General features: G+C 40.0%; 1 protein-coding gene across 2 annotated transcripts in view; it reads right to left on the reverse strand.

Annotated features, from left to right (window-relative positions):
• Window positions 1-20,672, reverse strand: part of pard6b (par-6 partitioning defective 6 homolog beta (C. elegans)) — a 102,951-nt gene that overhangs the window by 67,286 nt on the left and 14,993 nt on the right. For both annotated transcript variants that reach the window (XM_034172134.1, XM_034172133.1), the window contains exon 2: window positions 20,258-20,480. In XM_034172134.1, the coding sequence (XP_034028025.1) occupies window positions 20,258-20,480 (223 nt within the window). The remainder of the gene's footprint in view (window positions 1-20,257; window positions 20,481-20,672) is intronic.

Raw genomic sequence — 20,672 nt, forward strand, 5'->3', positions numbered from 1 at the left:
GCCACCTATAGCTTGGTCTGAAGGCCTTAGTACGTCACACATACTTAAATTGGCGAGGGAACAAGCATGATTATACTTTTTGAATGTCAATAATTATATCAAAATCAACCACATTTAATGATTGACCATTTCATTGATCAATGAAATGAAAAACAAAAATCATTCACAGTGCATACAACTATGTGTCTGCAGTATAAAACTGAAAAATTTAATGTCATGAAAATGAACAAATATTTAAAAGGAACCAGATATGTAACTACCAAAACAGATGATCATTGAATATTTATACTCAAACTAGTATAATTGATAAAATAAATTTTAACAGCTGCTGCCACTTTATATAAAAAGTCCATTAATATTAAACATTTCTAAATTTTACATGCTACAACAATAAAATGTCGAACTGCATTACAAACCAGAGGCTGCCTTTCCAAAAGGTGGCGTCAACTGACCAATCATGTCGCACATTACTGGGTGTACCGCAAAACCTTAAGTCAATTGCTAGTTGGGTACTCGATACAATAATTTATGTTTTGGCGAAAAAAAGATGGATTTAGCCAAAATTAGACAATGACAAGAGGCCATTATACGCATATTTTAGATGGCTTTCACCAAGCCATCCACTATTTTTTTGACCGTCTTTTTCGGAAATTGACCCTCCAAATGATGGGTGGATGGCTCGCTGCCTAAAATAGGCTCTGTGTCCCAAGAATGTTCCCTGTGAATTTGAAGACCATGGCAGTAATAGGACTTATTACTGGCCTTACACTGCTGAGCACAGACAGACGGACGGACAGACGCAAAGCCTTTGCAATACTCGATGGCCATATTTTGATGGCCTCGGGTAATAACCCTTCTTCTTTCAAGTTTATTTGCAAACCAACACGGTGCATTACCTCCACCAACTGTTTGGGTGCGGAGCAGTAATGGGTTCCGACATATGCTATCAAAAATAACCAGGAAACATTGCTGGATTTATGAAAATTTCCAGAAATCTTCCATCACTGACAGTAGGATACCACAATAAATCACAAAATTGGAAAGAAAAAAAAAAAAAAAAAAACGGACCAGACCATGGACTGTGTACTGTCAAAAAATTGAGGTCCTCAACATGGATTGTGATTATGTTGTCATGTTCATATGTTTGTTGAAACTGTAGTTCTGATATTGTTCCATCTTTTTAATTTTCCCACCCCTGCCACATTTCTCCATGTGGAGTTGCATCAGGAAGGGCATCCGGCGTAAAACTTGGGCCAATTCAACATGCAGATCCACCTTGGATTTGTTGTGGCGACCCCGAGTGCAAACAAGGGAGCAGCCGAAGGGACTTACTTTTTTCTATATCTCTATGAGGAAACCTGAAAGGAATGTACCATGATTTGAACCACAATGTGATATTGAAACTGAGTCATACTGAAACATGACTGAGGTGTATTGTTACATCCCTAATGTACACAACATACCAATGTGCTGTATGACTGATACAAGCTAATAGTAGGAAATTCAACACAGAAAATGTTTCTGATTCCTACTCACATCGCAAATCACACAAACAACAGTGGGTGTCTCACCCACTTACCAGGTCTGGTTTTGTTAGAGCTAAACCAACTGACAGGAAAAGAAACGACACAGTTTCCAAAGACTACCTGAAGTTTCATCATTTCTAGTAATTGCAGAGACACTCATGTACAGAGTAACTGATTTCACATCGTTTTCATAAATGTGATTTTACTGAAAAATTAAGCCATATTTTTAAAAAATGATTTTTTTCTTGGGGGGGGGGGGGGGGGGGGATCAGTGTCCAAAAATTTCCATTCAAAAAAAAAAAAAAAAAAAAAAACACCCCTGGAGGTTTATTTTGGTCCCATTTAATTAAAGATAAAGTTATCAAATCACAAGCTTAATTTCACAAACACGCATGCCAGGTGTAGTGCCCGGCAAATCACAAACAAAAAGTTGCCAATGACTATTCAGTAATAAAGTGACTGTAAAAAACAAACAAACAAAAAAACAACAAAAAAAAAAAAATATATAAGCTGGCTTTCATTTTCATATACAGTGGATTACAGTATAGTAAATATCTACAGGCATTCAGAATTTTAATTCCTTTATACCACAGTCAAATAAATAAAAGTCAGGCCTCTCTGTATATTGGGGGTGTAAAAAAAAAAAGTTTCATCGTATACGGCTTTTGGCTTGGGAAGCACGCCAAACGCATGCGGAAAATGTTTCCCCCTCTCCCTTCTACTGTATGTGGAACTTATTTTGTAGGTCCAAAGGGCGGGATGTCTCGTTATGGCAAGTGTCAATAAACCACAGCAAGAATATCCTCCACTATCATTAACCCTCTGGAGTCGTCTGACGCATCTACGCATGCAAGACACATGACCGAATTAAGCGGGCATCCAATCAAATCCGCCTGATGAATTTTAATGTAAATAACTGTACATAACTTTGATGTTTGCTACATTTGTAGGTATGTTCCAATTATGCCCGGGAGCCCAGAGGGTTAAGGTCTGCTCTTTGGGCACACTACGGTTCCTCAGTTAATAATTACGAAGCTAGACAAAGACGAGTGCATCAGATGAAAGCTTTGTGCTAGTATTGTTCAACTGCATTCAGGTAGGATGTGTGCTGAACTTGCTCACTCACTGGAAGCAGTAGCACAAGAAAAGAAGTTAGTGTCATGCAAAACCAGCTTCCTGTGACATACAACCCCTGGCAAAAATTATGGAATCACCGGCCTTGGAGGATGTTCATTCAGTTGTTTAATTTTGTAGAAAAAAAGCAGATCACAGACATGACACAAAACTAAAGTCATTTCAAATGGCAACTTTCTGGCTTTAAGAAACACTATAAGAAATCAGGAAAAATAATTGTGGCAGTCAGTAACGGTTACTTTTTTAGACCAAGCAGAGGGAAAAAAAAAATAAAAAATATGGACTCACTCAATTCTGAGGAAAAAATTATGGAATCACCCTGTAAATTTTCATCCCCAAAACTAACACCTGCATCAAATCAGATCTGCTCGTTAGTCTGCATCTAAAAAGGAGTGATCACACCTTGGAGAGATGTTGCACCAAGTGGACTGACATGAACCATGGCTCCAACACGAGAGATGTCAATTGAAACAAAGGAGAGGATTATCAAACTCTTAAAACAGGGTAAATCATCACGCAATGTTGCAAAAGATGTTGGTTGTTCACAGTCAGCTGTGTCTAAACTCTGGACCAAATACAAACAACATGGGAAGGTTGTTAAAGGCAAACATACGGGTAGACCAAGGAAGACATCAAAGCGTCAAGACAGAAAACTTAAAGCAATATGTCTCAAAAATGGAAAATGCACAACAAAACAAATGAGGAACGAATGGGAGGAAACCGGAGTCAACATCTGTGACCGAACTGTAAGAAACCGCCTAAAGGAAATGGGATTTACATACAGAAAAGCTACACGAAAGCCATCATTAACACCTAAACAGAAAAAAACAAGGTTACAATGGGCTAAGGAAAAGCAATCGTGGACTGTGGATGACTGGATGAAAGTCATATTCAGTGATGAATCTCGAATCTGCATTGAATCACTCAATTCTGAGGAAAAAATTATGGAATCATGAAAAAAAAAAAGAACGCTCCAACACATCACTAGTATTTTGTTGCACCACCTCTGGCTTTTATAACAGCTTGCAGTCTGAGGCATGGACTTAATGAGTGACAAACAGTACTCTTCATCAATCTGGCTCCAACTTTCTCTGATTGCTGTTGCCAGATCAGCTTTGCAGGTTGGAGCCTTGTCATGGACCATTTTCTTCAACTTCCAAAGATTTTCAATTGGATTAAGATCCGGACTATTTGCAGGCCATGACATTGACCCTATGTGTCTTTTTGCAAGGAATGTTTTCACAGTTTTTGCTCTATGGCAAGATGCATTATCATTTTGAAAAATGATTTCATCATCCCCAAACATCCTTTCAATTGATGGGATAAGAAAAGTGTCCAAAATATCAATGTAAACTTGTGCATTTATTGATGATGTAATGACAGCCACCTCCCCAGTGCCTTTACCTGACATGCAGCCCCATGTCATCAATGACTGTGGAAATTTACATGTTCTCTTCAGGCAGTCATCTTCATAAATCTCATTGGAACGGCACCAAACAAAAGTTCCAGCATCATCACCTTGATTCATCACTGAATATGACTTTCATCCAGTCATCCACAGTCCACGGTTGCTTTTCCTTAGCCCATTGTAACCTTGTTTTTTTCTGTTTAGGTGTTAATGATGGCTTTCGTTTAGCTTTTCTGTATGTAAATTCCATTTCCTTTAGGCGGTTTCTTACAGTTCGGTCACAGACATTGACTCCAGTTTCCTCCCATTCGTTCCTCATTTGTTTTGTTGTGCATTTTCGATTTTTGAGACATATTGCTTTACGTTTTCTGTCTTGACGCTTTGATGTCTTCCTTGGTCTACCAGTATGTTTGCCTTTAACAACCTTCCCATGTTTGTATTTGGTCCAGAGTTTAGACACAGCTGACTGAACAACCAACATCTTTTGCAACATTGCGTGATGATTTACCCTCTTTTAAGAGTTTGATAATCCTCTCCTTTGTTTCAATTGACATCTCTCGTGTTGGAGCCATGATTCATGTCAGTCCACTTGGTGCAACAGCTCTCCAAGGTGTGATCACTCCTTTTTAGATGCAGACTAATGAGCAGATCTGATTTGATGCAGGTGTTAGTTTTGGGGATGAAAATTTACAGGGTGATTCCATAATTTATTCCTCAGAATTGAGTGAGTCCATATTTTTTTTTTCCTCTGCTTAGTCTAAAAAAGTAACCGTTACTGACTGCCACAATTATTTTTCCTGATTTCTTAATAGTGTTTCTTAAAGCCAGAAAGTTGCCATTTGAAATGACTTTAGTTTGTGTCATGTCTGTGATCTGCTTTTTTTCTACAAAATTAAACAACTGAATGAACATCCTCCGAGGCCGGTGATTCCATAATTATTGCCAGGGGTTGTATAAGCAGTCTCTAGTTAACAATTCAATCAGGCCAAAGCCACAACAACTGCAAAAAAAATGATTTTATAGCGGCAGATATACAACAAGCTGTCTTGTACAATTACTTTAAGCATGCATTTAAAGTAATTGAGTTATGAAGTTCACTCCCTCACTCTTGTACATGCAGGCGGGGGGGGGGGGGGGTAGATATTCATGTTCTGTTCGTTACGACTTTACTGGAAACATGAGCTTTGATATCAATTTTTGGTTTGGACTGTTTGGGCCTTGAAGGATACACCTGTTGTATCTTTCATTTGCAGGCCAAAGAAGGCTGCATACATCGCGGATTCACAAGCAGCCTTCGAAATGGGATAGCCTATTCACGCTACTTATGACTATCACAGCCTTAAGCCTGTGTCACACCACGACAGATCAAGGAAACATATGAGGAGCGGATATGAATTTTGGATTTCAGTTTGTGTTCATTTTTGTCCTACAAATGTCCTTTTCCCATCTGCAAAATGAGTTCCTTGTCAATTGATGTCCACAGAGTCCATCAAAAAGTTCTGTGCATGCTCAAAAACTTTGACATCATGTTGGGATGGGGTCAAGCTGATCTAAAATCGGTACTGGGTTCCAATATCAATGTAATTCACGGATTGGAAATTTCAGATACAATCTGCAGTTTTCTGATCCAGGAGCAGTCTGTGTGTTTCTGCTAAAACATCTTGCTGGCTGTGGGGGGCATTAAGTTAACCAACTTTTCACCATAACATGTCTGCTGGTTGGAAATATCTTATACTAAACACCGCGAAGCAAGACAACAACATGCAATGTCTGCAAAGCTGAGGCTGAAGCAACCTACAATACAGCGAACGATACAAAGGGACTCTAATGTACTCGGGCGGGTGTGCCATCTGGAGTTCAAGTGATGAAACTTCAGCCACTGACCCAACAATGGCCTCGTTTACATTTACATAAACATGTATATCAATCCTATTTATTTAATTTTTTTACATTTACAGTATGAGTGTTTCAGCATGCAAAAGAGCTAATTTATTGGAGAGAGAGATAGAGAGCGCTGTCTTTTCTCTATAAAGTCTCTTTTTTTCAAGACCTGCCATTTCTCATCGATCAAGATTTAACTGATTAGATTTTTTTTATATGGGTGCCCCAAAAGGTGCGTACAAGTATGTGTATCGTTTTGAGGAAGAAGCGTTATTTCCACATTTCCAAAATGCCACAAGAAACCACGTAAAAAATAAAAACAAGTATTTAATTCTTTCATCAAAACATCAAATCTAGCCTTGCATCTTAGATGTACCTTCTGGCAAACTGTAGCTGAATTTTCAGGTCTTCTTTTTAAGAAAATCCTCCTCTATACCACTTCATCCTGAAGCTGTATAACTGGGAATACAAAATATCCTCACATAAAATCAATAATATAATGATAATAATAATAATATTAAAGCAAACAGAACTCTGGCATTGGAATAGTATCGGTAGATATCCAAATTCAGGTATCGTGATCAGAAGTGAAAAAAGTGGACTGGTGCATCCCTAGCATCAGGTGGACAGCTTTCCCGCTGCCTGCACACTTGTTTACTTTTACAATACTCATGCGCTTATCCGATACTTCAGACTGGGTTCCTGATTGGCCAAAGCTCAAGCACGAGGTGCGAATGCAGCACGAGTGGAGAAAGGACAGCATGCAGCAGCATGCAGTGTGACTGTTCACGTAGCCAAGGTCACTGGAAAAAGACAGCATATTGGTGTTTTTTTTGTTTGTTTGTTTTTTAGGAGTGTACACGGGATTCTCTTGACACGGATGCACCACAGAGTTGTTTGATGTCCTCACCACTGCTGCACCCGCAATGACAGCAGACAGCTGTCAACTGTATTCTATTCACATCAGATCAGATCTCAGCAAATCCCGCTCAAATCCAACTTCCCCCAGCGCGCATGTGTGTCTTGAAACTGGAAGATCTGTTCGGTGGAATGTGGCTGCAAGTAAAAATAGTTAACAACTGAGTGCCAATTTTTTCTTTAACAATCAGTGGCATAGGCCAAATTTCCACATCTCACATGTCAAAGCAATGTGGTCTTACAAAACATCTCAGCAGTGCCACAAGCTGATTGTCATCATACAGGCACATACACATCCTGCTTGATTTTCAGAATAGAACAATGAAACATTGATTTGTGGACAGTGCAGCAACACTGATACAGAAACAATGACAAAGAGGGCCTTATTCAACAACCACATCACAACAATACAACATACGCTGACAGCCCAACCATTTATCTGTGCAGGCAATGAACCATCTGCACACCAATGAATGAATAAAGCCCACAAAGTACCAAATCAAGGCTATGTGTAGCCCAGATACAATCTCTCAGACAAATAAAATGCTCTACCAAAAATAACAGCCACTGATATGAAGCAGTTTTTCCATTTCAACACAAACACCAAAAAAAAAGAAAGAAAGAAAGAAAGAAAGAAGTAATCACTGCCATTGTCCATCATTGAATTTTACATGGATATGTGTGTCTGCCAGAGACTGGTATTCTACCACATTTATGGGAACTGACAAAGAGGAACCTGTGGAGGGTTTTCCAGTGCTGGATCAGGCATGTAGTTTCTAATGGACAACAGTTAGACTCCAGCCAATCAATACAATTATATCAAATCATCATCATCTAAACTTACCCATTTGAGATGACATCTGTTAACAATTGTTATCTATTTTCCAAGTCACACCCGAGTGTAAGTCGCACCTTTTTATGGATTATCAGTTCCTTAAATTTGAGATTTTTTGTAAACTGCATAGTGTACCTTTTCTTGGCATTTATTCTTTTATTACTGGGGTTTATTTTGTTTAGTACTTTGATTCCTGAGAAAGCCTGGAATACTGAGACATATTTCCTAAGAAATGTGTCACATTCAGAATGCCGAGAATGTTCTGAATATTTTGATGTCCAACACATGGGCAGTACACTAAAAGAAAGTCCAGTAAAAGAGAGAATTAGTGAAAGTATGGTTTTTAAAAAATGCCTTCAAAAGATTTCTAACAAAACTGTAAATTTTCAGTCATAAGTCGCACTGGAGAAAAATTTACAGACCTCCCAAAGAAGTAAAAGGACAAGACATTCTCCGGAAAATATGGTTATACTGACAGGCAAAAAATGTAACTTTTGACCAATAAAAATGCAAGTCTTAGGCAAAACACACACACACAAAAACCCCACAAAGGTACATGAGCCATCGGCATCACGTGCTCGATATGATATAATTACAATTTAATAAAATAGATGTGTAGCATATTTTGAAAAACATGCAGGGCTGATTGGTGGATTCCTGCAGAGATGGCTGCCCTGGAAGGTTCTCCTCTCTCCACAGAGGAATGCTGCAGCTCTGACAGAGTGACCATCGGGCTCTTGGTCATCTCCATGATTAAAGCCCTTCTCTCCCGATCTCTCAGTTTAGATGGGCGGCCAGCTCTAGGACGAGTCCTGGTGGAGCCAAAATTCCATTTAGGGATGATGCAGGCCACTGTGCTCAATGGGACCTTCAAAGTAGCAGAAATGTTTCTGTACCCTTCTGCAGAGTTGTGCCTCGAGACAATCCTGTCTTGGAGGTCTAAAGACAATTACTTGACTTCATGCTTGGTTTGTGCTCTGACATGCACTGCCCACTGTGGGAACTTATATGTTGACAGGTCTGTGTCTTTCCAAATCATGTCCAATCAACTAAATTTACACCAGGAGGACTCCAATTAAGCTGTAGCAACATCTCAAGGATGATCAGTGGAAACAGGACACACCTTAGCTCAACTGTGATCTTCATGGCAAAGGCTGTGACTGCTTCTGTGATTTCTTAGTTTTTTAAATAAATTTGCAAAAAACAAACAAAAAAAAAAAAACCTTTCAAATTGTCATTATGGGGTATTGTGTGTAGAATTTTGAGGGAAAAAAAAAAAGAATTTCATCCATTTTGGAATAAGGCTGTAACAACAAAATGTGAATACAGTGATGCAATATACTTTCCAAATGCACTGTATAGTGCTGTTATCATTTACGATTACAATTTTCAAGTGGAGAATATTAGGCCTTGTCCACATGACCACAGCGCTTGCCCAATATGATGTTTGCCTTCGTCCTTTTCAAAAAGTGTTCCATAAACATAGCATCGTTTCAAAATTTATCTGCATCCACACGAAAATGCTCAAACACTGTAGTACATATGCCAGGCCTTAGGTGGTGCTGTAATACTTCAAAAAAACAAAACAAAAAAAAAACCAACATGGAGCATGTGCCTAACAGGTGTACCTAACTAATCAATGTAGCAGCAGAAGTGAGAACTTTACAAAGACGCACACTGAGCAAACAGTATTTTAATCTGATCGGTTTCGTCCTTTCAGCCAGCATTCATCACCATCAGCCTGACGAAAATGGTTGTCCACGTAAGATGCCCTTGTCTAAGAAGACAACATTTGGAAAAACTAATTCCTCACTGTGAAAATTCCTTGTGAATAAATGCAGCATTTTTTAAAAAGTCCCTCAGTGCATGCTCTAGGCGCGTTTCTCAGCCTGAGCTGGAGGTCACCGTTGCTTTGTCCCGCCACCAACAAGCAGATATAATTTTTTAAAAGCTGAAAGTCTTTTTGCAATTATTTTATTAGCATCACAGCGCTCCATTTATTCATGATCAGAGTTCAGCACGCCACAGCCCTCCATCTCTTCAGCATTGCTAGTGACAAAAATAAAACCCACTAATGGTCCACCAAGACAAAAAAAAGTATGTTAAATTACACTGTTAACAACAACAAGTCATTCACCACGAGCAACTGAAGTTAGAGAGGTAGTGACAACATCAATTCAGCAAAGCTCTATATTACTCATCCAGACAAAAATGTCAAGGTGGCGTTTTCAGATTTATCCACTCAAAAAGTTTCCGTGTGGATGAAATGCTAATCTAATACAAGACTTATGTGGATGTGCCTAAACCTTTTTCTGTATGGACAGGGCCTTAAAAGTTATAATGGAAGTAAATCAGATTGAAATGGTAGCAATTGTGATGGGATTACATTAATTCTATTAAAAAGGTTTTAATAAAATATGCTAAAACAAGTGTTATGAGTCACTTTGCATGTTTTCAATACTGGCATAATATATAGTGAGTATCTGACTTATAAACGCAAGTTTATACCAAAACCTCATGGGTTTTTACCAGTTTCACACACATTAAACTGGTTTTAGATGAGTTTTTGTGGCATCTTACTGAAAATAGGTTTGTGACAGTCTAGAACAAAACCTTGGCAGGAATGGAAGGCAATGGGGTTTTCGGGATCATGTCTGCTTTACTGGGTGCATACATTTAAGCCTTTTCTGTTGTGTAAAAGCAGCCCTGTTTGTGATGTCTGCCTGTCTGCATATGCGCGTGTGTGAGAGCAGCAGTGAGCTCAGCATGGGGCTTGTGTCTGGCCCGTGTAATTGAAACATGGCCCCATGCAGTGCTACACATTGACCTCACTAATCGCCGCCTGACAAAGTGACTTAGCTTCTGTAGGGTCATATGGCACAGTGAGACAGCTTAAATACACCAGGGTTTACTGCCCAGCCTACGTCAGCCAGCAGACCCAGTGTCATCGTGCATTCAACAGGTCAGGCAACTCATCAGCCAGGACTACTGCTCAGAGCCAAGGATGAAGTTGAGGTTTAAATCACATAGGGTCCATTCACATAAGTGGCTGATGTTGGCAGATGTAGCATAGTCGCAGAAATCTCTCAAACGCCGGTAAAGACTAGCTCCAGGGGTCCAAATTTTCCATCTCCAATGCAGGTCAACGCAGCCCAGCAGACAGCGCTGTTGTACTAGCACAGCACAATGTTTGGTGATGGTCCACTGAGTCACACAGGACGTAGGTTAACTTCCACTGGCAGAGGACAGGCACATTTATAGCGCACTCCTCGGAGCAGTTGCGCAGAGCTTGACAGAGCTTATCGTCCATTCAACGTTTGAGAAGTTGGGTGATGTTTTAAACTCAGTATAACACTGCAATTGTGTCATTTACTACTGGTGCGTTGTCCAGACACGTTTTATACATTCCTTCACATTTCTACATATTTATTCATGCCCAAGGGGCCCAGAGGAGGTGGTGCATCCAGTCAAGCCTCTGACGTTGGCCAGTGGAGGCCGGCAGAGGGCAATGGAGCAGTAACGGCGTACTGGCGGAGGTGACGTAGCGGAAGCAAAGCTCAAGACTTGCCAGCATGAATTTGCAAATTCGCCGAGTCGTCACAGAAACGACTCGGCGAATCTGTGTGCGCCGCGACAGGAAAAACACCTCCGTGTTGAAAACCATTTGTAAAATTCAGGCGGCTTTTGATGGCTTTCAACAAGTGAGTAACTGAGAAATTGTTTAACAGCTTGGGCATGTTCCAACTTGCCCGTTAAGGTTTCCAACGGAGGTGTTTTTCCTGTCGCGACAAACCCCGCGGTCGGGGCCGGCCCGACATGCGACTCTGCCCGCACGTTCTTTCATTACAAAATGTCTGTTAACAATGGAATGTCCGAATAAACTCCTCATGCCGACTTCTTCTGAAAGTTCTCTGTTTTCTGACGACTTACTGTGTCAACAGAGCCTGAAATGTGGAAGTTTTCAACTTGAAACGGCGAGACGCTGCCGCCTCGAAGCACAGATCGCCATCAGGCACCGTGGGCCACCCTTAAAGTGACACTACCAGACCAAAATCTCTCAGCCGTTAAAATTTTTACCGAAAACTAGCTGAATTTATCGAATGGTGTCCACTCAGTTGTGCCTTACAGTTTTGAAAAAATTTTGATCAAACAAAGCAGCAGTCTCTGAGCCATTCCTAAACAATGAAAAAAAAAAAAATAGACGAGCGGGTGGGCCACTCCTCACTCAAAGACTGCCCACAGGCGAATGATGTAACCGACAGGCGTGAAAAAACTCTCGCATGCCCACGAGGGTTCAAGCATGTCTGATGTAATCACACGTGATTCAAATCCATATGTTTTTTGAAAAAAAATAATAAGGTCGGATACTTTTCTAACAGACCTCGTATTTGTGGTTTTCACAAAAAAAAAAAATTCTATTCGGATTTTATGTTTTGTATGAATTTAGGTTCAATGTGTAAATGCAGTATGCCAGAATGAAAGAAAAACTCAAAGTCATGTAGGTGAGGTTGTGCTGAAGAAATGATACCAAAAAAGGCAAAGTAAACAGTTTTTTTTTTTTTTTTTTTATAAAGATAAACTATGAAGGTAAAACCAAAAGTAGTCAAAAACAGCCAATTACACCCTGGACTCCAGAGGGTTAAAGGACCACAGTTACAAAATGCACACAAAAAAGTGTCCACAGCACAGCCATGGAACACAGGAAGGACAGAGAGGCTGTTTTTTTGTTGTTGTTGTTTTTTTTGTTTTGTTTTTTTAAAGAAGTTGTGTGAGTTGAGCTGTAGCGGTTCTTCCAATCAGACTGATTTTTTTCCACAGCTGCATCAAAATTAACACAGTCATCACTTTAAATTCAAGTTACCATGATACAAAATCACACTTATACCTTGCAAATAATCCACAGAAAAACTGGACTTGTCCAATCCAGGCAACATGATAGAAGATCAGTGTTGCCCAATCACATTTTTTACTTGTCCCAGACAGGGCTACAACATGATCTGCTCACACAGCTTCATTTTGTTGATTAATGTGTGTGCAAAAGTTAAATAATTTTGCTAACAAATACAAACAAGACAGTCATTCCTCTGCATGCATCTCGAAGCAAACATAACCTATTCTGTTCTCAAGAAATCCCATTTTATCCAGACAAACACAATAATGTCTGACACAGTACCACTCTCAGTTTACCAACAATGTGCACAGTATGTAACTGAGCACAGCGCACAAACAAATCAAATATAGAAACTAATTCAAACAGCGCAAACAAATTCCATCTTGTGCATACAAAGTAAGGTATGGATCACTAAAAACTGTGGCCTCTCCATATTTTTCCTCACTCTGGACTTCTGCAGCACAGATGGGACTGGCCTGCTGAGCAGCGGCTGTCCTCCTCCTCCGCTCCACGGAACAGAGGGGAGCATACACCAAAACACATTCTGTCATTCTGCACAATCTTCTTCATCATCAATCAATCAGTCAATTTTTTTATATAGCGCCAAATCACAACAAACAGTTGCCCCAAGGCGCTTTATATTGTAAGGCAGATCCTTTGTTGAGCTCTTACTTGCTTCTTCAAGTCATCCTACAAACCACCATCCGATGCTGTCTAAGTACACTCTCCCCTGCCACCACCTTACAGTCTCTAATTTCTTTTAGCTTGCATCTCCTACACAGAATGAAGTCCCCCTGTATGCAACTTCCTCCATTCTTGTATGTCACCCTGTGCTCCTGGCTTTTCTTAAAGTAGATATTCACCACAGACATTTCTTTTGTTTTTGCAAAATCATCTACCATCTGACCTTGATACCATATCTACCAATTACTTCCTCATCACCTCTGTTCCCTTCACCAACATGCCCATTGAAGTCTGCTCCTATCACCACTCTTTCATCTAACTCACTCCAGAAATCTTCTTTCTCCTTCATCTCACAACCAAACTGTGGGGTATATGCACTGACGATATTCATCATCACCCCTTCAGTTTCCAACTTCACATTCATCACCCTTTCAGACACTCACTTAACCTTCAACACACTCTTAACAGCCTCTTCTTTTAAAGTGACCCCAACACCATTTCCCTTCCTATCCACACCATGAAAGAACAACTTGAACTCACCGCCTATGCGCCTGCTCTTACTTTTCTTCCATTTGGTCTCTTGCACACACAATACATCTACCTTTCTCCTCTCCATTATATCAGCCAGTTCTCTTCCTTTACCGGTCATCAATCAATCAATTTTTTTATATAGCGCCAAATCACAACAAACAGTTGCCCCAAGGCGTTTTATATTGTAAGGCAAGGCCATACAATAATTATGTAAAACCCCAACGGTCAAAACGACCCCCTGTGAGCAAGCACTTGGCTACAGTGGGAAGGAAAAACTCCCTTTTAACAGGAAGAAACCTCCAGCAGAACCAGGCTCAGGGAGGGGCAGTCTTCTGCTGGGACTGGTTGGGGCTGAGGGAGAGAACCAGGAAAAAGACATGCTGTGGAGGGGAGCAGAGATCGATCACTAATGATTAAATGCAGAGTGGTGCATACAGAGCAAAAAGAGAAAGAAACAGTGCATCATGGGAACCCCCCAGCAGTCTACGTCTATAGCAGCATAACTAAGGGATGGTTCAGGGTCACCTGATCCAGCCCTAACTATAAGCTTTAGCAAAAAGGAAAGTTTTAAGCCTAATCTTAAAAGTAGAGAGGGTGTCTGTCTCCCTGATCTGAATTGGGAGCTGGTTCCACAGGAGAGGAGCCTGAAAGCTGAAGGCTCTGCCTCCCATTCTACTCTTACAAACCCTAGGAACTACAAGTAAGCCTGCAGTCTGAGAGCGAAGCGCTCTATTGGGGTGATATGGTACTACGAGGTCCCTAAGATAAGTAAGAAGAAGAATTTTAAATTCTATTCTAGAATTAACAGGAAGCCAATGAAGAGAGGCCAATATGGGTGAGATATGCTCTCTCCTTCTAGTCCCTGTCAGTACTCTAGCTGCAGCATTTTGAATTAACTGAAGGCTTTTTAGGGAACTTTTGGGACAACCTGATAATAATGAATTACAATAGTCCAGCCTAGAGGAAATAAATGCATGAATTAGTTTTTCAGCATCACTCTGAGACAAGACCTTTCTGATTTTAGAGATATTGCGTAAATGCAAAAAAGCAGTCCTACATATTTGTTTAATATGCGCTTTGAATGACATATCCTGATCAAAAATGACTCCAAGATTTCTCACAGTATTACTACAGGTCAGGGTAATGCCATCCAGAGTAAGGATCTGGTTAGACACCATGTTTCTAAGATTTGTGGGGCCAAGTACAATAACTTCAGTTTTATCTGAGTTTAAAAGCAGGAAATTAGAGGTCATCCATGTCTTTATGTCTGTAAGACAATCCTGCAGTTTAGCTAATTGGTGTGTGTCCTCTGGCTTCATGGATAGATAAAGCTGGGTATCATCTGCGTAACAATGAAAATTTAAGCAATACCGTCTAATAATACTGCCTAAGGGAAGCATGTATAAAGTGAATAAAATTGGTCCTAGCACAGAACCTTGTGGAACTCCATAATTAACTTTAGTCTGTGAAGAAGATTCCCCATTTACATGAACAAATTGTAATCTATTAGACAAATATGATTCAAACCACCGCAGCGCAGTGCCTTTAATACCTATGGCATGCTCTAATCTCTGTAATAAAATTTTATGGTCAACAGTATCAAAAGCAGCACTGAGGTCTAACAGAACAAGCACAGAGATGAGTCCACTGTCCGAGGCCATAAGAAGATCATTTGTAACCTTCACTAATGCTGTTTCTGTACTATGATGAATTCTAAAACCTGACTGAAACTCTTCAAATAGACCATTCCTCTGCAGATGATCAGTTAGCTGTTTTACAACTACCCTTTCAAGAATTTTTTAGAGAAAAGGAAGGTTGGAGATTGGCCTATAATTAGCTAAGATAGCTGGGTCAAGTGATGGCTTTTTAAGTAATGGTTTAATTACTGCCACCTTAAAAGCCTGTGGTACATAGCCAACTAACAAAGATAGATTGATCATATTTAAGATCGAAGCATTAAATAATGGTAGGGCTTCCTTGAGCAGCCTGGTAGGAATGGGGTCTAATAAACATGTTGATGGTTTGGATGAAGTAACTAATGAAAATAACTCAGACAGAACAATCGGAGAGAAAGAGTCTAACCAAATACCGGCATCACTGAAAGCAGCCAAAGATAACGATACGTCTTTGGGATGGTTATGAGTAATTTTTTCTCTAATAGTTAAAATTTTGTTAGCAAAGAAAGTCATGAAGTCATTACTAGTTAAAGTTAATGGAATACTCAGCTCAATATTATTTATTTTCTTATTTATATTTATATTTCTTTATTTTCTTCAATTAGTGATGAGTAGAAAGATGTCCTAGCCTTACGGAGGGCTTTTTTATAGAGCAACAGACTCTTTCCAGGCTAAGTGAAGATCTTCTAAATTAGTGAGACGCCATTTCCTCTCCAACTTACGGGTTATCTGCTTTAAGCTACGAGTTTGTGAGTTATACCACGGAGTCAGGCACTTCTGATTTAAAGCTCTCTTTTTTAGAGGAGCTACAGCATCCAAAGTTGTCTTCAATGAGGATGTAAAAATATTGACGAGATACTCTATCTCACTTACAGAGTTTAGGTAGCTACTCTGCACTGTGTTGGTATATGGCATTAGAGAACATAAAGAAGGAATCATATCCTTAAACCTAGTTACAGCGCTTTCTGAAAGACTTCTAGTGTAATGAAACTTATTCCCCACTGCTGGGTAGTCCATCAGAGTAAATGTAAATGTTATTAAGAAATGATCAGACAGAAGGGAGTTTTCAGGGAATACTGTTAAGTCTTCTATTTCCATACCATAAGTCAGAACAAGATCTAAGATATGATTAAAGTGGTGGGTGGACTCATTTACTTTTTGAGCAAAGCCAATAGAGTCTAATAATAGATTAAATGCAGTGTTGAGGCTGTCATTCTCAGCATCTGTGTGGATGTTAAAATCGCCCACTATAATTATCTTATCTGAGCTAAGCACCAAGTCAGACAAAAGGTCTGAAAATTCACAGAGAAACTCACAGTAACGACCAGGTGGACGATAGATAATAACAAATAAAACTGGTTTTTGGGACTTCCAATTTGGATGGACAAGACTAAGAGTCAAGCTTTCAAATGAATTAAAGCTCTGTCTGGGTTTTTGATTAATTAATAAGCTGGAATGGAAGATTGCTGCTAATCCTCCGCCTCGGCTGTGCTACGAGCATTCTGACAGTTAGTGTGACTCTGGGGTGTTGACTCATTTAAACTAACATATTCATCCTGCTGTAACCAGGTTTCTGTAAGGCAGAATAAATCAATATGTTGATCAATTATTATATCATTTACCAACAGGGACTTAGAAGAGAGAGACCTAATGTTTAATAGACCACATTTAACTGTTTTAGTCTGTGGTGCAGTTGAAGGTGCTACATTATTTTTTCTTTTTGAATTTTTATGCTTAAATAAATTTTTGCTGGTTATTGGTAGTCTGGGAGCAGGCACCGTCTCTACGGGGATGGGGTAATGAGGGGATGGCAGGGGGAGAGAAGCTGCAGAGAGGTGTGTAAGACTACAACTCTGCTTCCTGGTCCCAACCCTGGATAGTCACGGTTTGGAGGATTTAAGAAAACTGGCCAGATTTCTAGAAATGAGAGCTGCTCCATCCAAAGTGGGATGAATGCCGTCTCTCCTAACAAGACCAGGTTTTCCCCAGAAGCTTTGCCAATTATCTATGAAGCCCACCTCATTTTTTGGACACCACTCAGACAGCCAGCAATTCAAGGAGAACATGCGGCTAAACATGTCACTCCCGGTCCGATTGGGGAGGGGCCCAGAGAAAACTACAGAGTCCGACATTGTTTTTGCAAAGTTACACACCGATTTAATGTTAATTTTAGTGACCTCCGATTGGCGTAACCGGGTGTCATTACTGCCGACGTGAATTACAATCTTACCAAATTTACGCTTAGCCTTAGCCAGCAGTTTCAAATTTCCTTCAATGTCGCCTGCTCTGGCCCCCGGAAGACAATTGACTATGGTTGCTGGTGTCGCTAACTTCACATTTCGCAAAACAGAGTCGCCAATAACCAGAGTTTGATCCTCGGCGGGTGTGTCGCCGAGTGGGGAAAAACGGTTAGAAATGTGAACGGGTTGGTGGTGTACACGGGGCTTCTGTTTAGGGCTACGCTTCCTCCTCACAGTCACCCAGTCGGCCTGCTTTCCCGGCTGCTCGGGATCTGCCAGGGGGTAACTAACGGCGGCTAAGCTATCTTGGTCCGCACCGACTACAGGGGCCTGGCTAGCTGTAGAATTTTCCACGGTGCAGAGCCGAGTCTCCAATTCGCCCAGCCTGGCCTCCAAAGCTACGAATAAGCTACACTTATTACAAGTACCGTTACTGCTAAAGGAGGCCGAGGAATAACTAAACATTTCACACCCAGAGCAGAAAAGTGCGGGAGAGACAGGAGAAGCCGCCATGCTAAATCGGCTAAGAGCTAGTAGCTACGCTAAGCTAGCGGATTCCTAAAAACACGCAAAGTGAATAATGTGTAAATAATTTAGAGGTGATTCAGCAGGAGTGCTTTAGTTAAGGCACGTAAAGATTACACTGGGAAACAAATCGTAATCTAGATAACTAGATCAATCTAACTGCGCAGATTAAACAGCTAACATATACAGCAAAACACCGCAGTGCTCCGGAACAGGAAGTGATACAAAACCACAGTGAGAGCCAACCACCAGTAGAGGCAAGCCCATCATGTATCATCATGTTGATACATTTGTGATCCAACACTTTCGTACTGTGCCGTTGTGTATTGTTTGGTCAGCTTAACTTCTCCCCTGCCTGCTTTGAACTCTGCCCTCTACCCGGTTTATTTTCATTTTGCATCAACTACCCACATTTAGTACATGAGAAAAACACACCACCAAGAATATAGTTTACAACACGCAATACCATTCTGTCACGTGGAGAATTTCTACTGGTCTAAGGAAAACGGTATGAATACAAATCAACTACAGAATGAGTCCTTATTCCGAATTCCTGAAATAATTTGCATAATTTGATTACTAAAATGCTTCAAGGCAAAATTCTCTGCAGCACGGCTTTGCTTTGAACCGTGAACCAATCCAAGCAGTGGTTCGCAGATTGAAGCAATGCTTCGACCTATTGCTTCGTTTATTCTTTCTTTCGCTTAATTTTCCCCCGCTAAAACCCTAAAGAGCATACGTCTGTGAGTATTATTTACCTTTTCTATGTTAAACCGACCTGTTATGGTCTTCTGAAACAGTTGATAGATGTATTTTATAACTTCATAACGGGAGTGACGCTAACGCATTAGCATGTTTATGGCATTTTCAATGTTAAAAGTTAGCATTAAGCAATTGCAGCTCTCATAACGTTCGGATGCATTTGTTTTCAAATTGTAATATTTCTTAAATTTATTTTTGTTTATATATTAATAATCTAATGATTATTATATACAATTTTAGAGAAAGAGGCAAAAAGAACCTGAATAGAAATACAGGAGAAAATATAAAAGCAACTAACAATGATCATACATAAATAAATAAATACATACATACATACATAAATAAGTGTTACCTGTGAACACCTAGTGACTCTTACACCTCCACTTCATCCCTGTCTTATTTAATGACAATTTGTTTCGGTCAAACCATATTTTCAATGTGTTAATTTCTTCAGTGATTTCCTCCAGAACTATCTGCCAAACTAGAAAACTGCTGCATCCTTGTAAGAACAGAATACTACTGGAATGAATTTGAATAAGGAAAGTTGTTTTTTGGGTTTTTTTTTTCTTCACTAAATGGATGCTGCACTCACTGCAGTTTATTGTCTGGAATAGTCCCAGACTGCATTTCAGAGCTTCTAGAATTGAAACATTTCTTGCAGGTGGTGTTCGGGGTAATTTTGGGTTTTGGGTCTTGGGCCACATGTAGAACGAATCAGTTTTTAAATTAAGCTTTCAATTCATATAGTGGCATCTACCTTTTTTTTTTTTTTAAAGGTTACTTTATACTTTTATACTTTAAGTAGGTTTTGGAGCACATACTTTTTCACTTTTACTTGAGTAAAGAGGTCAAGTTGATACTTTAACTTTTACCAGAGTGTTTTTAAACTGCAGTATCTGTACTTCTACTTAAGTAACAAATGTGTGTACTTTTGACACCACTGTTAATAACATCAAGAACAAAGTTCATTTTATATGCATACAGACTGTTAAACTTGAATGCCAGTTGTTTTCCTTCTTACAATTACACATATGGAAGAAGCCCTGCAAGGATATTTGAGAAGGCTCTAAAGCTAATCAATCTTGTAAGCTAGCTCTGCACTTCAGCAAATGTGCTGATGAAATCCTTCAAACCAGAAATGAGGCACAAAAGCGATGAGATGACAGGAGTGTATTAGCAAAACATCAATGTTGACAACCAATTACAAACTGTGTACTCAGTGATGGGCTACTGCTGTGGTGCTTACCTTTTCTCTGCAGAAATAGCCGGAGTAGGGGGGTGGCAGTGGAGATGGCCTTGTGGTAGTTGTCATCATTGTTGATGGGCAACAGGTCTCCGTGCACATCAGCGTAACCCACGAGCAAGTCCACATTTGGGATGCGATGCACATGCTGTAGGAGGCCGTAGAATTCATCAAAGCGCCCTGGCTTTGACCTATCCAAGGAGAATCGACGAAACTCTGCCCCAAACTGAGAGAGCACATACACATAAGAACATATGAGCACATGTCTTTTTGCTGCCACCAGTCTACTTGGTGGCAGCAATGGTTTGCTAACCACCATTAACACTGCAAAAAGACGACATCACCCACATGATGCTAACTTAGCAATAAGTTAGCAATAACATTGTGGGTTTTTTTTTGTTTTTTTGTTTTGTTTTGT

This window comes from Thalassophryne amazonica, chromosome 6, assembly GCF_902500255.1.
Source record: "Thalassophryne amazonica chromosome 6, fThaAma1.1, whole genome shotgun sequence".
Taxonomy (NCBI): domain Eukaryota; kingdom Metazoa; phylum Chordata; class Actinopteri; order Batrachoidiformes; family Batrachoididae; genus Thalassophryne; species Thalassophryne amazonica.